Raw genomic sequence first — 13,881 nt, 5'->3', positions numbered from 1 at the left:
AATCAACCAAACATAAAACTATGCTGACATAAAAGTGACAAAACATAATACAAAACAATACAAATATAAAGTTAAAAAACAAAGGAATACTGTACTCACCGATACAAGAACGAGACAACTTTGTTCATCTTACCACAGTCACTTCGTTGTTTAGAATACAAATATAGTTATGACAAGAAAACTGGAACGCCTTCTATCTATATATATATACGACTAGTGTCTGTCTGTCTGTGTGTCTGTCTGTCTGTGCGCGATGCGCGGCCAAGGTTCTCGATGGATCTGTTTCAAATTTGGTGATCATATTCAGGTACACCCTGGACACAACCTGGTCGATGAGATATTTCAACACGTGCTCTCAGCGCGCAGCGCGGAACCGATTTTGGTTCCACCTCAGCTATTTTGGTTCCACCTCAGCTTACCCGGGCCCCCATACCGACACACCATAGCCGCTACAACACATCACAACGCCAAAGTTCTCGGTGGTTCTTTTTCAAATTTGGACACCGTATTCAGCTACACCCCGGACACAATATCATCGATGAGATATTTCAACACGTGCTCTCAGCGCGCAGCGCTAAACTCATGTTCGTTTTTGTGTTCATTTCACCATTATAAGTAACTCTTCCTTATCTTCTCCAGTGTTTGGCGTTTATCTCCCTTCCTTCGTGTGGCTTTCCCGTTCAGTTGTAAGTTACTATTTATTTTTAGAATGTCACTGCGCTGTCCAGAACGCTTCCCTTGAAGGTGCCAGTGTACTTCTGTATGCGGACGACCTCGCCTTAATAGACACTAATAGACCACGCCATAACAGAGTTACCAACACTGTTGACTTATCTTCTTACCAAACTAAAATCGACAACCTCTGTCAATATATGTACACCAACGGCTTCCAACTAGCCTCAAATAAAACAGTCTTTCTTGTTGTCTCCCGTAGACAACTGTACAGGAACTGCAGTATAAAGATAGGTTGTGATATTATCAAACCGAGCTCAGAAGTTAAGTTCCTCGGCGTTATCATCGATACCCGACTTAACTGGACCAGTCATATCGAACATCTGATCAATAAGGCCAACAAGGATCTTTATATCATACGCTACCTGGCGTCCCAATCCTGGGCCAGAGGACGTAAGTGTGTCACAGAGGTAGTGCGGGCATTAATTCGCTCCCGCCTCCTTTACGGGTGCGAAGCTTATTTCGCGACGCGCCCGGCGCTCATGAAAAAACTGGCTATTATAGAGTGCAGGGCGCTCAAAATAGCTCTGGGACTCTCCCAACAAGCGAGTAAGAGTCGAGTCTACAGCGAGTGTGGGTGGCTGCCCCTTGTGGATGAGATAAAACTCCGTTCAGCTCAGTATGCTGTCAGAGCCCACGCGGTAGAGAACTCTGCCTGCGAGGTCCTGACTGACTTTTTTCCTCAGCACCAAAATTATGAGGCCAACACCAAACATAGCACTCAACTCTTGGCCAAAACGCTACCCTTATCCGACACAGTAAACCGCATTCTAGCCGATAGCGGGGTGAAGGTCAGTGAGCTGGCCAGGGTCCCCCCGCCCTCCTACCCGCCTTGGCTTGAGGAAACCCCTACTATCATATACGACAGTGAAGATAATACTACCAAAAAAGATAACCCCGTCTACCTAGCTACTGTTACAAAAGAAACCCTAAACTACAAATTCTCGGAGCATTTAAAAGTCTTTACTGACGGATCCAAATTTGCAGACGGCAGCGTTGGCTGCGCCTTTGTGATCCCAGATCTCAAAATCTCAAGGAAATATACTCTTAATAAAGACATCTCCATATTCTCAGCCGAGCTATTTGCCTTGCTCATGGCATGCACTTTTATAAATGACCTCCCAGTCACACCGCGTGCGGTAGTTTTCTGCTCTGACTCGCGCTCTTCATTACAAGCTCTGCATCGAAACACATCAAATCGGGCAGAGCTACAAAGAGAAATCCTCTTTATATGTCACCAGTTAATCTCATCCGGCACATCCGTATCATTTCTCTGGGTCCCCTCTCACGTAGGGGTCCGGGGAAATGAACTGGCGGATGTCGCTGCCAAAGAAGCGGCAGAATCTAGCCCCGCTAACACTAACATCGGTTACTCAGTAACCGAGTTCTACAGTAAAATCCGTAAACTCATTCGAAGTCAGTACGTAACATCTCTGTCCTATCAACCCATTGATATGAACGATCTACACCCCGATCTCCCAACAAACCTCCTCACTATCTTCAGACGCCTCCGTGCCGGCGGCTGCCGCTTCCATATCTTTAACAAGTCCTGCCATTGTGGAGAACCCTATTCATTTCAACACATTTTCGCTCCATGCGCTACAAATAGAATTACCTTTAAAACCTTATATGACCATATGCAGCTCCATGGTCTGAGTCCCCAGGATTATCTGCGCAGTAGCAGTTCTCTAGGCTGGTCACACAGCTTGCTGCTGTGCCGACTGGTCAGGGACTCGGACATGGGGCTGTGGGTATAACTAAGCCCAGATTATCACATCAGCGTGTTTCAGTTTGAGGTCGAGTGGCTCCCGCCATCCCTCCTGATTCCAGCGACTACCTTCTAGACAACATATCCTCACCCAAGGCCCATTAGTCGCCAAACTGTACATATTGTTTTTATTACCACGGCCTTCGTGGCTTACATCTTAATCCTTTTATTTGTAAAAAGTTTTGAGATTTATTGTTCGTGTTCCTCTTACTTGCTCATCTATTTGGTTTTATTGGTGATCCTGAAAGGTTCCACTTTTTAACTCGATTTGAAATAAAATAAAAATAATATTACAAGCCCGTTATTCAAGATATAGAATACAGACTTATAATTCTTACCAAGAAACATCTTAACTACTTTTCATTTTAACAAATTCCACAGAGCATTATCAACTCAACCCCACCCCCTGCCCTCCTCTCCTTATTTTTTGTTTCTTTCTTTCCTCTTTTTGAAAGCGGACAAACACTCAAGTCCTTAATGGCTCAAAACCGTAGGACTTTTAATATTAATTTTAACTAACTGTCTGTATGTTCTGGCATGTGAGAAGCCACAGCAGATAATATAGGGCTAAGAAATAAGCTCTAAAATTCTCAATCCCGTTTGACAGGACTTCGCCTTTCAAAGGTGATTGTGGTGAACCGCCACGCTGTCTGTCTCCGCGCCGTTCACCCCAAATTCCCGTTTCTGAGAGTGACTATTTTTAGAATGTCACTGCGCTGTCCAGAACGCTTCCCTTGCACCCGTAAGTTGTTCTTACTGTCAAAGTGAAAAGGTCGAATCAATTTATAGCCACGCGAAAAATACACTCTCACCTATCTCTATATATTTATAGATACAGATATGCATATATATATATACGGCTTCTCTGTGTGTGTGTGTGTTTGTGTGTGTGTGTAGGCAAAAACCTATGTATTATAGAGTTCTGTTTGTGATGGGGTCTAGCGGCTTTTGTCTGTCTGTATGTTCTGGCATGTGAGAAGCCACAGCAGATAATATAGGGCTAAGAAATAAGCTCTAAAATTCTCAATCCCGTTTGACAGGACTTCGCCTGCAGAGGTGATTGTGATGAACCGCCACGCTGTCTGTCTCTGTCTCGCGATTCACCCCGGCGAAGCCGGGTATTCCTCTAGTATATATATATACGACTAGTGTCTGTGTGTCTGTGTGTCTGTGTATCTGTCTGTGCGCGATGCACGGCCAAAGTTCTCGATGGATCTGCTTCAAATTTGGTGGGCATATTCAGGTTGACCCGGTACAGGACACAACCTGGTCGATATTTCAACACGTGCTCTCAGCGCGCAGCGCTGAACCGATTTTGGTTCCACCTCAGCTATTTTGGTTCCACCTCAGCTACCCGGGCCCCCATACCGACACACCAAAGCCAAAGTTCTCGGTGGATCTTTTTCAAATTTGGACACCGTATTCAGCTACACCCCGGACACAATATCATCGATGAGATATTTCAACACGTGCTCTCAGCGCGCAGCGCTGAAATGATTTTAGTTTTTGTGTTCATTTCACCATTATAAGTAACTCTTCCTTATCTTCTCATCTTCTCCAGGTTTTCAGCGTTTACCTCCCTTCCTTCGTTTGGTGCACTTTTGTGTGACAAGGAGCGTCTTCGGATATTCCCGGCGTTCTGTTACTGTTACTATTTTTAGAAGGTCAACGCAGTGTACAGAACGTAAATTGGACCCGTAAATTATCCTCACTGTAAAAGTGCAAAGGTCGAATCAATTTATAGCCACGCGAAAAATACACTGTCATCTATCTCTCTATAGATACGGCTTCTCTGTGTTTTTGTGTGTGTGTGTGTGAGTGTGTGTGTCTCTATGTAAGCAACACCTGTGCATTGTTCAGTTCTGTTTGTGATGTGGTCTGGCGGCTTTTGTGTAATTTTATGTACTGGCCTTCCGTTGAGAAGCCATAACTTGCTCAGTCCTGTTTGAGTGGAGTTCGCCTCCAAAGGTGATTAACACAGTTACATTCGTCGACAAGGATGGGACTCGATATGGTCAGGAATGGCATTATGGCCACTGAATCATTTTCGTGCTGTTCCCATTCCACGAATCTGGGAGGGACCTAAGCTTGGCGGGTCCATTGTTCGGACCCGGCGAAGCCGGCGTACGGCTCTAAGTACTTCTTCCCGGCGAAGCCGGCTACCCGGCGAAGCGGGTATTCATTCTAGTATAGAATATATTATGTAAATCATGATACAGGAATACAACCGCATAAGAACATGAATTCAATTACCACCTCTGGTGCCTGTGATTACAAATTCCTTTTCGCATGGACAAGAAGTTATGCTTTGATGAATTCTGGGCCAAGTACAATCAAGACCACATCAAAACTTGACTACGTCCACCAGTGACAAGCTACAAGCTTCATCACTCACAGAAAAACTAAGACACTCAATGCCTTAAATTCTTCTCAAAATGACCGAAAAACATGCCAAGTCACTTATGACTAGAAAGCCTGCTGCATACAAAATAATGCGCATGCTTACCATTTACATAACTTGAATGGTAATTCCTTTTCCATCAAAAAGAAAGACTATGTTCCATTTCTGTCAACCACATAATCAAACACTTAAAACACATATTCATTTCCAGACAAATCAACAGTGAACGCACAGCAACTCCTCAAACCATGTGGCAGAATGCATAACTCATAAAGGCGAGAAAAACAAATACTATCAACTAAAATACTAAAACAAATACAAAAACGATATTTCTTATCATCAAATTCTTAAAATACATCTTTTACAACTATATCTTCATAATACAATACCTATTTCATCATGTCACTTCAGTTTCTTTCAATGAATAATTTTCTCCATTATTCAAGATAACCACATATGATTCTTTGCATTCTATGACTATTTTATGTGATATCAAATCCAAATAATCCTTCAAAACTACAAAACCCCGCATCAAATAAACTTGGGAAACAATACACACACACTCTGAGAAACAAACCAACACAATATAAAAACCATTGCTCACCTGAGTTAGGAATAAAACGTTTGGAAATCACGAGCATGAAAATCTGGTTCCCTGCTGAAAATGTCTGGTACTTCAAGAGGAAGTAGAATCAATTTTCAGTTGCCAATGAAAAAGTACCTATGAAACCAAAAAGTGCTTTAAATAATTATAACTGAATACTTTAAAAATAAAACAGCTAAGCCTAAAAACTCATTAAAATAAAAAAAAATACCATTCACATACTTCAAATAATTTGTTGTCACTAATTCTTTTCTAAATTTACTAAGACACAACATTCCTGAGAATTATCCTGACATTCCATTTGTCAAGAACAAGCACAGTTCCTTCCCTTACACTAAATAGACAAATCAGTAAGCCCCCAAAAGTACTTTGTAAAAATAAAAGAATGAATACGAATGAATACTTTCACAGGTTTACATGTTTCAAGGAGATTAAGACGTTTAACAAGATTTGACAAAAGAAGTGTAACAAGACATGCGGTTTTCAGAACTGTCTACAATGTTATCGTGATTGCCACAGGTTGTAGGCACATAAAACAACAAACAATAACCAGCCAACCAACCCATCTCTGTCTGTCTGTCTCTCTCTGTCTATCTCTGTCTGTCTATCCCTGTCTGTCTGTCTATCTCTGTCTGTCTATCTCTGTCTGTCTCTGTCTGTCTATCTCTGTCTGTCTATCTCTGTCTGTCTATCTCTGTCTGTCTATCTCTGTCTGTCTGTCTGTCTCTCTGTCTCTGTCTGTCTCTGTCTGTCTGTCTCTGTCTGTCTATCTCTGTCTGTCTATCTCTGTCTGTCTATCTCTGTCTGTCTATCTCTGTCTGTTTATCTCTGTCTGTCTATCTCTGTCTGTTTATCTCTGTCTGTCTATCTCTGTCTCTCCTGCCCCCCCTCCCCTCCCCCTCAGCTCCTACACGGCCGATCTAATCTGTGAATTTGTTGGGGGTCGTATTCATGCATTGTCCGTTTCAGTGTCGATACACGCAAATAGACTGAACATTCCTCATTGATGACGATCGCAACAGCCAAGTTGATGGTTGAGTGCTTGGAACCCCACCACCTGCTTGATAAAGAGAAGAGATGTTCCGATCTCCCGGGTCACTTTATTTGCATACCTGCTTTCCCCCCCCTCCCCCCATTGTGTGGTACAAAACCAGGTAAAAATGGTAAAGATCCTGAAATCCATGTCAGTGAATTATAGAAACATGAAAATACCAAGCATGCATCCCACGACACAGAGTAGAGTATAAGTATATGGCCGACAGAACATACGGCCAAGCACATACAATCCTCTTCGTGCAAAACCATGAGTGTACATGGGCGTTTTGGCCCACAAACGCACGGGAAAATAAAATAATGTTTGTACCATGTGAGGAAACACGTTCACATACTATTGCATGACAATAAGGTGAGTCACACTATCTAAAACAGCGCTATGACAGAAGTGACGGTCATATCATGCATACAACTCATAATTATGAACATCGCTATGACAGAAATGACGGTCATATTATGCACACAACTCATAATTATGAACATCGCTATGACAGAAGTGACGGTCATATTATGCATACAACTCATAATTATGAACATCGCTATGACAGAAGTGACGGTCATATTATGCACACAACTCATAATTATGAACAGCGCTATGACAGAAGTGACGGTCATATCATGCACACAACTCATAATTATGAACAGCATTGTGACAGAAGTGACGGTCATATCATGCACACAACTCATAATTATGAACAGCGCTATGACAGAAGTGACGGTCATATCATGCACACAACTCATAATTATGAACAGCGCTATGACAGAAGTGACTGTAATATCATGCACACCACTCATAATTATGAACAGCGCTATGACAGAAGTGACTGTAATATCATGCACACAACTCATAATTATGAACATCGCTAAGACAGAAGTGACTGTAATATCATGCACACGACTCATAATTATGAACAGCATTGTGACAGAAGTGACGGTCATATCATGCACACAACTCATAATTATGAACATCGCTATGATAGAAGTGACGGTTATATCATGCATACAACTCATAATTATGAACAGCGCTGTGAAAGAAGTGACGGTAATATCATGCATACAACTCATAATTATGAACAGCGCTGTGAAAGAAGTGACTGTAATATCATGCATAGTACATATATGAACAGTGCTATGACAGACATGACGGTAATATCCTGATCATTACATATTTGAACAGTGCTATGACAGAAATGACGGTAATATCATGATCATTACATGAACAGTGCTATGACAGAAGTGACGGTCATATCATGATCATTATATGAACAGTGCTATGACAGAAGTGACGGTTATATCATGATCATTACATATATGAACAGTGCTATGACAGAAGTGACGGTAATATCATGATCATTGCATATGTTCTGCGCGAACTTAGAATCCGGTTTCATTCTAGAATGGACCGGGTCCAGGTTGGAATTCTAACCCTGCGCAAGTACAGGGGTGCCATTCTAGAATGAAACCCTTGTTGCTGGTCCATTCTAGAATGGGCCGTGCGCAAGGTTGGAATTTGGGTCCAAGTTGGAATAGTCATTTCAGTTAGACTATCACACAACCAAAGCCACAAATGTCGATTTTCTGTTTGTTTTTGTTTTTTGTGTGTTTGGTTGGGTTTTTTTTCTCGGGTTTTTTACACTTTACTCAAAGACATCGTGAATTGGGATTGTGATGTTCTGAAAGTGATTACGATTTTGAGAGACACTCAGCACTGATCGCTACGAACGGAAATTTCCGGACTGACAGTGTTTTGCCGATCTCGCTTGTAACTTTTAATCTTATTCATATGCATGAAGTTGGTCTTCTGAATTGTGAAGATATAATGTCAACTTTTTTTTAAACCTGTGACAACAGCTCTATAACTCACTCTGTCCTTCTCTTGGTCTGTCTGTCGGTTAGTCGGTCTGACCGTCTGTCTGTCAAAAAAATTGTCAAAAAACCGGACATTTCCGAGAGGGAGACAGCGCTGACATTGCAAGCGGCCGCAACCGGCTCTCATCACAAAAACAACTGCCCTGCAAACAATACCGCCCTGGTAGTCCCCCTTGCTATGGTCTGCCTTTGTTTATTGCGTACTCAGGAGTGTCAACTTTCTTGACATGACATGACATCGCAAGATCGCCAAAGGATTTTTTTCAGGGGTAGACAAATCAGCCCCATTTTATCAAAGGGAAGGTGCAGGTGGAGATAATTCAAGGGAAGACAACTCTGTCTTACCTACAAACATTACGGCCCCCTTTATTCAAGGGTTTCATTCTAGAATGGCACCCCTGTACTTGCGCAGGGTTAGAATTCCAACCTGGACCCGGTCCATTCTAGAATGAAACCGGATTCTAAGTTCGCGCAGAACACATATATGAACAGTGCTATGACAGAAATGACGGTAATATCATGATCATTACATATATGAACAGTGCTATGACAGAAATGACGGTAATATCATGATCATTACATATATGAACAGTGCTATGACAGAAGTGACGGTTATACCATGCACATCACACAGGGACCGGCTGTGGAATGTGCTCCGCCGTGCAGTACCTCTGGGTCACCGGGGAACCAGGCTGCCTCTACCGCCCCGCCGTTGATGGCAAGATCACAGGAATCAGAGGACCAAGTGTTAAGGTTATCAGACCATGAGGTAAATTCATCTCAGAAAAAAAAAAACATCCACCGAAACCTCATATTTTAAGACTTGAAGTTATGTTTAAAATGAATAAGGTGCATGATCATTAGTTTTACTCTTTTTGTGTTGTTGTTGTTGTTGTTGTTGTTGTTGTTTTACTTGTTTTTGTTTTTCATTTTTAATTTACACCATAGAACAATTATCTGCTGTGTTCCAGGCAAATATTGTGTGAACCACCATCATGTCTTTGATTCCAGAGGGAATTTCTCAACGCCTGGTTCCCGCACCTTGAGAGCGAATCATACATAATCCCCCCGGCTCACATTGACACTGTGCAAGAGAGAATGGTATATATCGGTGAAGGTGAGCGAATCCAGGTACTGAAAACACAGCAACAAATAGACATAGATGAGAGTAGAGAGGTCAGGGACACTGTCCGCATAGACAGAGTGCTGAAAAAGGTCCACGACTGTATGAATCAGATAAAGGAGAAAGCCGCAAGGGAAAAAGAAATTATGGTAATTCTGACTCAAGCTAAATTTGGTGTATATGGTGCTAATACCCAAAGCATCTATACTGGTGCAGCCGCCAGGAACACGAACAGCATCAAAGCAGAGCCGTTGAACCTGGAGGAGGACTTTGTTGACCTGCTCGCCATACATCGCGAGCGTGGGATAATGATGGCGGCAATCATACCTCAGACAGAAGACGACCCCCTTGCAGTTCAAGAAGAACTAAAGAAGGCCGCTGCCTACCTGAAGCAAGCCAGAGATGTTGTGAGGCGCTCTGTCCTGGGTGACCTGGTCACACAGCCAGCCCTCCACCAGGCCATTGTCCTGCCCGACACAACGAGACGCTGTCTGGAGGAGGTGCTGCTAAACATGAGCGATGTAAGTTAACTCTTGACCTACACTCGCTCACACACGCAAAAACAGACGAACGCAGGAGAGAAGTAGAGAGAGAGAGAGAGAGAGAGAGAGAGAGAGAGAGAGAGAGAGAGAGAGAGAGAGAGAGAGAGAGAGAGAGAGAGAGAGAGCGAGAGAGAGAGAAAAAAAGGAGAAACAGAGAGAGAGAGAGAGAGAGAGAGAGAGAGATTTGTTCACCAACGTAAAGTAAGGGCTAGTTCATAGCGCTATTCTCTTAGTCCACACACTGTATGCAGTGTCCGTCCGCATGTCCGAACAAAAAACTTAACGTTAAGTGGGATGATTTTGAAGCTAGACCTTTAAACATTTTCAGACTTCTGGTATTTGATAATCTTCCGATTTGACCCCGATTTGATTGACCTTCGTCAAATGTTGGGGTCACAGCGGGGTCATGCTCTTCAACTTTTTAAGTTGAGTTTTGTTTCAGATATTTTGGAAACAAAGCCTCCACATTTCCTACAATTGTAGGTGTTATTAATCAGCAGACATGACCAAAATGTAGCTTGTTTCGTATATGTTCACAGTAATAGCATGGACATGTTTGCTGGACAAGATGATCACCACTGAACATATCTGGAATATCACAGGTCGCACTGTTGATCAAGTTTTTGTCGATTATTCTGATGCCAAGGTTTCTCTTGAACATTTAATTTATGAAGCTGAAAGAGGAATTTTATAAAAAAATTTTTATTGGGGTTAAGTCTTAAAATGTGGGTTAACTTACAGAGGTTATGAACAAAAACAAAACAAAGGGTCTTATTGGGGGAGGTCAGGCATAAAAGGGGGTGGTTGTATAAGAAGGGAGGGACTCTTGTGGGAGTGGTGGTGGCGGGAGTCTTCCATGGGGGAGGGGGGATCCTAAAAGGGGGGGGGGGGGTGTATTACATTGTTGTGGGACAAGACGAAGGTGAGTCGAATAAGTATTTGATTTGCTTTTTATTTTTTACTGGAGCTCTAAGAACAATGACCTTGAATAGTAGACATCATTTTGTTGTCGCGAAAACGACGTCACTTGTACTTTACGTAGCCTAATGCGCGTCACCATTAACGGGAAACTCTTTTCCGAAAAGATGGTTTGCTTTTGTTCAGAAAGTTGTCTTTTAGGCTGGTAAACACTAAAGCAGGAACGAAGATATTTCCAACTCAGGTAGGCCTAATGTTACACTGTCTTTGTGTGCATCGTGTATTAAACCATCCCTTGTGCCATTTCCCGCATTGTTTACAGTCCGTGTGTGTTGATCTCAGTTGCAGGAGTTGCAAGAAGGCCTCAGCGTCGAGCCATGTCGGAATGTCAGCCAGATATGTCTTTGTGAGGACGACATGGCTGACCAGACAAGGCTCGACGCGTGGTGGAGGGCAAGCTTGGAACGGAATGAGGGCGGGGACCCTGCCATGGATACAGCTACCTACACACAGTGTGTTGCCAGGTACTGTTGCATAGCTGTATCATATCGGTGAAGCGCACGCACGCACGTTTGTTATTACTTGTCCTATCGTCATCTATCTTTCTTTCTTTCTTTCTCCCGACCCCCCCCCCTCTCTCTGTCTCTGTCTCTCTCTCTCTCTCTCTCTCTCTCTCTCTCTCTCTCTCTCTCTCTCTCTCTCTCTCTCTCTCTCTCTCTCTCTCTCGTTTCGCGTTACGAATTCTCTGTTTTGATCTCTCCCTGTTTGTGTGGATGTTTTTTTGTTCGTGATCTTTGTGGTGATTGTTTGACTTGCTTTGATTGATATGCATGCATGCATGTGTGTGTGTGTGCGTGTGTGTGCGTGTGTGCTTGTGTGTGCGTGTGTGTGTTGTGTGTTTGTGTGTGTGTGTGTATGTGTGTGTGTGTGTGTGTGTGTGCGTGTGTGCGTGTGTGTGTGTGTAACGGTATGTGTGTGTGTGTAACGGTATGTGTGTTTGTGTGTGTGTATGTGTGTGTGTGTGTGTGTGTGTGGTGTGTGTGTGTGTGTGTGTGTGTGTGTGTGTGTGCGATATACCTAATAATGTGTGAATGTGTATGATGACAGATTCTCCATACCACTGACAACGGTTGAGCTATTCCTCAGCAGACAGCCAAGACTACAGCTGTGGACCCAGGGCCATCTTGTTCACGCTGTTGGAATGGAGCATGGTCGACCCATGTCTTGCATAGCTCTGTTCCCGCAGCAGTTTCAAGTCTTGGAGGAGCCGCCAGACGACGACGACGTCGACGTGAGGATCCTCTGGGGCCCGACGGGCACTTCAAAAAGCGTAGTCTTGATATTGAAGGGACATTTTCTGCTGAGGAAGGGCTGCGGCACCGTCTTTGTTCTTCAGACGAGTAGAGATGGCGCTGCTGCTGCTTACCTTGTGGGTCATCAGGTGAGAGAGACTGCCGGACAGGGAGCCGGCAGCGTGCAGCTCGTCAACATGGCGGGGGTACGGGTACGGTCAGAGGAAGGCAAGAAGAAAGTGCAGGCCTGGGTGGAGGAGCTGTGTCAACACGCACAGACACACGGACGCGTGCACATCCTGGCCGATGAGGCTGAGTGGTAAGAATGACATTGAACACTGAATCTAACACTGCCTCCTGTCACTCTTGTGTTGGCCGGTGTGGTCGTGTTCGTCGGAAGGAAGTTTGATAATTCACAAATGTTATTATATTCACACCTTTTCTATTCACGACTTTCCGACCTTGACATTGTAGTGGGGGTCAAGTGGGCGTCGGCATCATTGTCCAATCAGAAATAGTGATGCGCTTCCGCTTCCTGTCCCGCCCAGTCTGCGCAAAAGAAATGGCGCAAAACTGTTTGCGCGGAAAAAGGTGATGAAAAAAAGAACACAACCTGGTTTGATAACCAAATGATTGCGACCTTGCATTCTAGCATCATTTAATGTGGACCAACGACACATCTGATAAACAAATAGCGTGATATCCCCAGAGAGAAAACCTTCATAATTAATCACCTTATATTGATATCGAAAATGTGCATAAGCCAGTTTAAGTACGGAAATCCAAAAACTAACATGAAGGTCTTATTTCAGAACCAAGCTCGACTTCGAAATCTCTAGTAAAATTGAACTGTGTATAAGAATATAGATAAATAGTAGTATAGTGCTGTTAATGTAAAGTTATTTATATATGCGCCGTATGATGCTGTGCTGAAAACTAGTACTGTAATTGGTAATTTGTACATTCTCGCCTTTTGTCTATCGAGCGTTGGATTAATTAACCTGTTATGTATTGTCCCGCTGAGAATGATATTATTTAACAGAATTATGGGAACAACAACAACAACAACACACACACACACACACACACACACACGCACACGCACGCAGACAAACGCACAAACTACTAGACATAGCAAAGATGAATGAAATAGCTGTAACGTTAGAGTAACTGTAATGAAGAAAAAAAAAATTGTCCATCATATGAATACATGTCCAGGCTAGGTATTAAGGATAAGCGGAAAGAAGTAGAAAAAAAAATAGAAGAAGGATGCTCCCCGCCCCCCCCCCCCCCCAAAAAAAAAAAGAATAAAAGAAGGGTTGCAGCAGCCTGCATGCAACTGAGGTCAAACAATAAAAATAAAAAAATAGCCAGTTTGTTACCAACATGAGAAACTAGGGTTTAGAATCGAAGCGGTAAACCCGGACGCTGTTTGTACACGTAAATCCGGAGAACCTATCGAAGTAGGTGACATGTCGTTTCACTCCGAGTGTGCCAGCACCGGCCCTCTACTAGCCAAACCCCCACTAGGCAGGGAAAGTGGTTCGACCTTGCATGACTGCAGGGCAAGTTCGATTTT

General features: G+C 43.3%; 2 protein-coding genes across 6 annotated transcripts in view; both read left to right on the top strand.

The window, feature by feature from the left end:
• The window catches only part of LOC138950502 (uncharacterized), a 252,255-nt gene that overhangs the window by 45,292 nt on the left and 193,082 nt on the right, over positions 1-13,881 (top strand). The window lies entirely within an intron of this gene.
• The window catches only part of LOC138950513 (uncharacterized), a 34,861-nt gene continuing 32,339 nt past the window's right edge, over positions 11,360-13,881 (top strand). The window contains exons 1-2 of the mRNA XM_070322243.1: positions 11,360-11,534; positions 12,118-12,621. Of these exons, the coding sequence (XP_070178344.1) occupies positions 11,428-11,534; positions 12,118-12,621 (611 nt within the window). The 5' untranslated portion in view covers positions 11,360-11,427. The remainder of the gene's footprint in view (positions 11,535-12,117; positions 12,622-13,881) is intronic.

The sequence above is a fragment of the Littorina saxatilis genome, linkage group LG16 (assembly GCF_037325665.1).
Source record: "Littorina saxatilis isolate snail1 linkage group LG16, US_GU_Lsax_2.0, whole genome shotgun sequence".
Classification (NCBI taxonomy): Eukaryota; Metazoa; Mollusca; class Gastropoda; order Littorinimorpha; family Littorinidae; genus Littorina; species Littorina saxatilis.
Note: the sequence above shows the minus strand (reverse complement) of the source record. Positions and strands in the feature narration are given on the sequence as shown.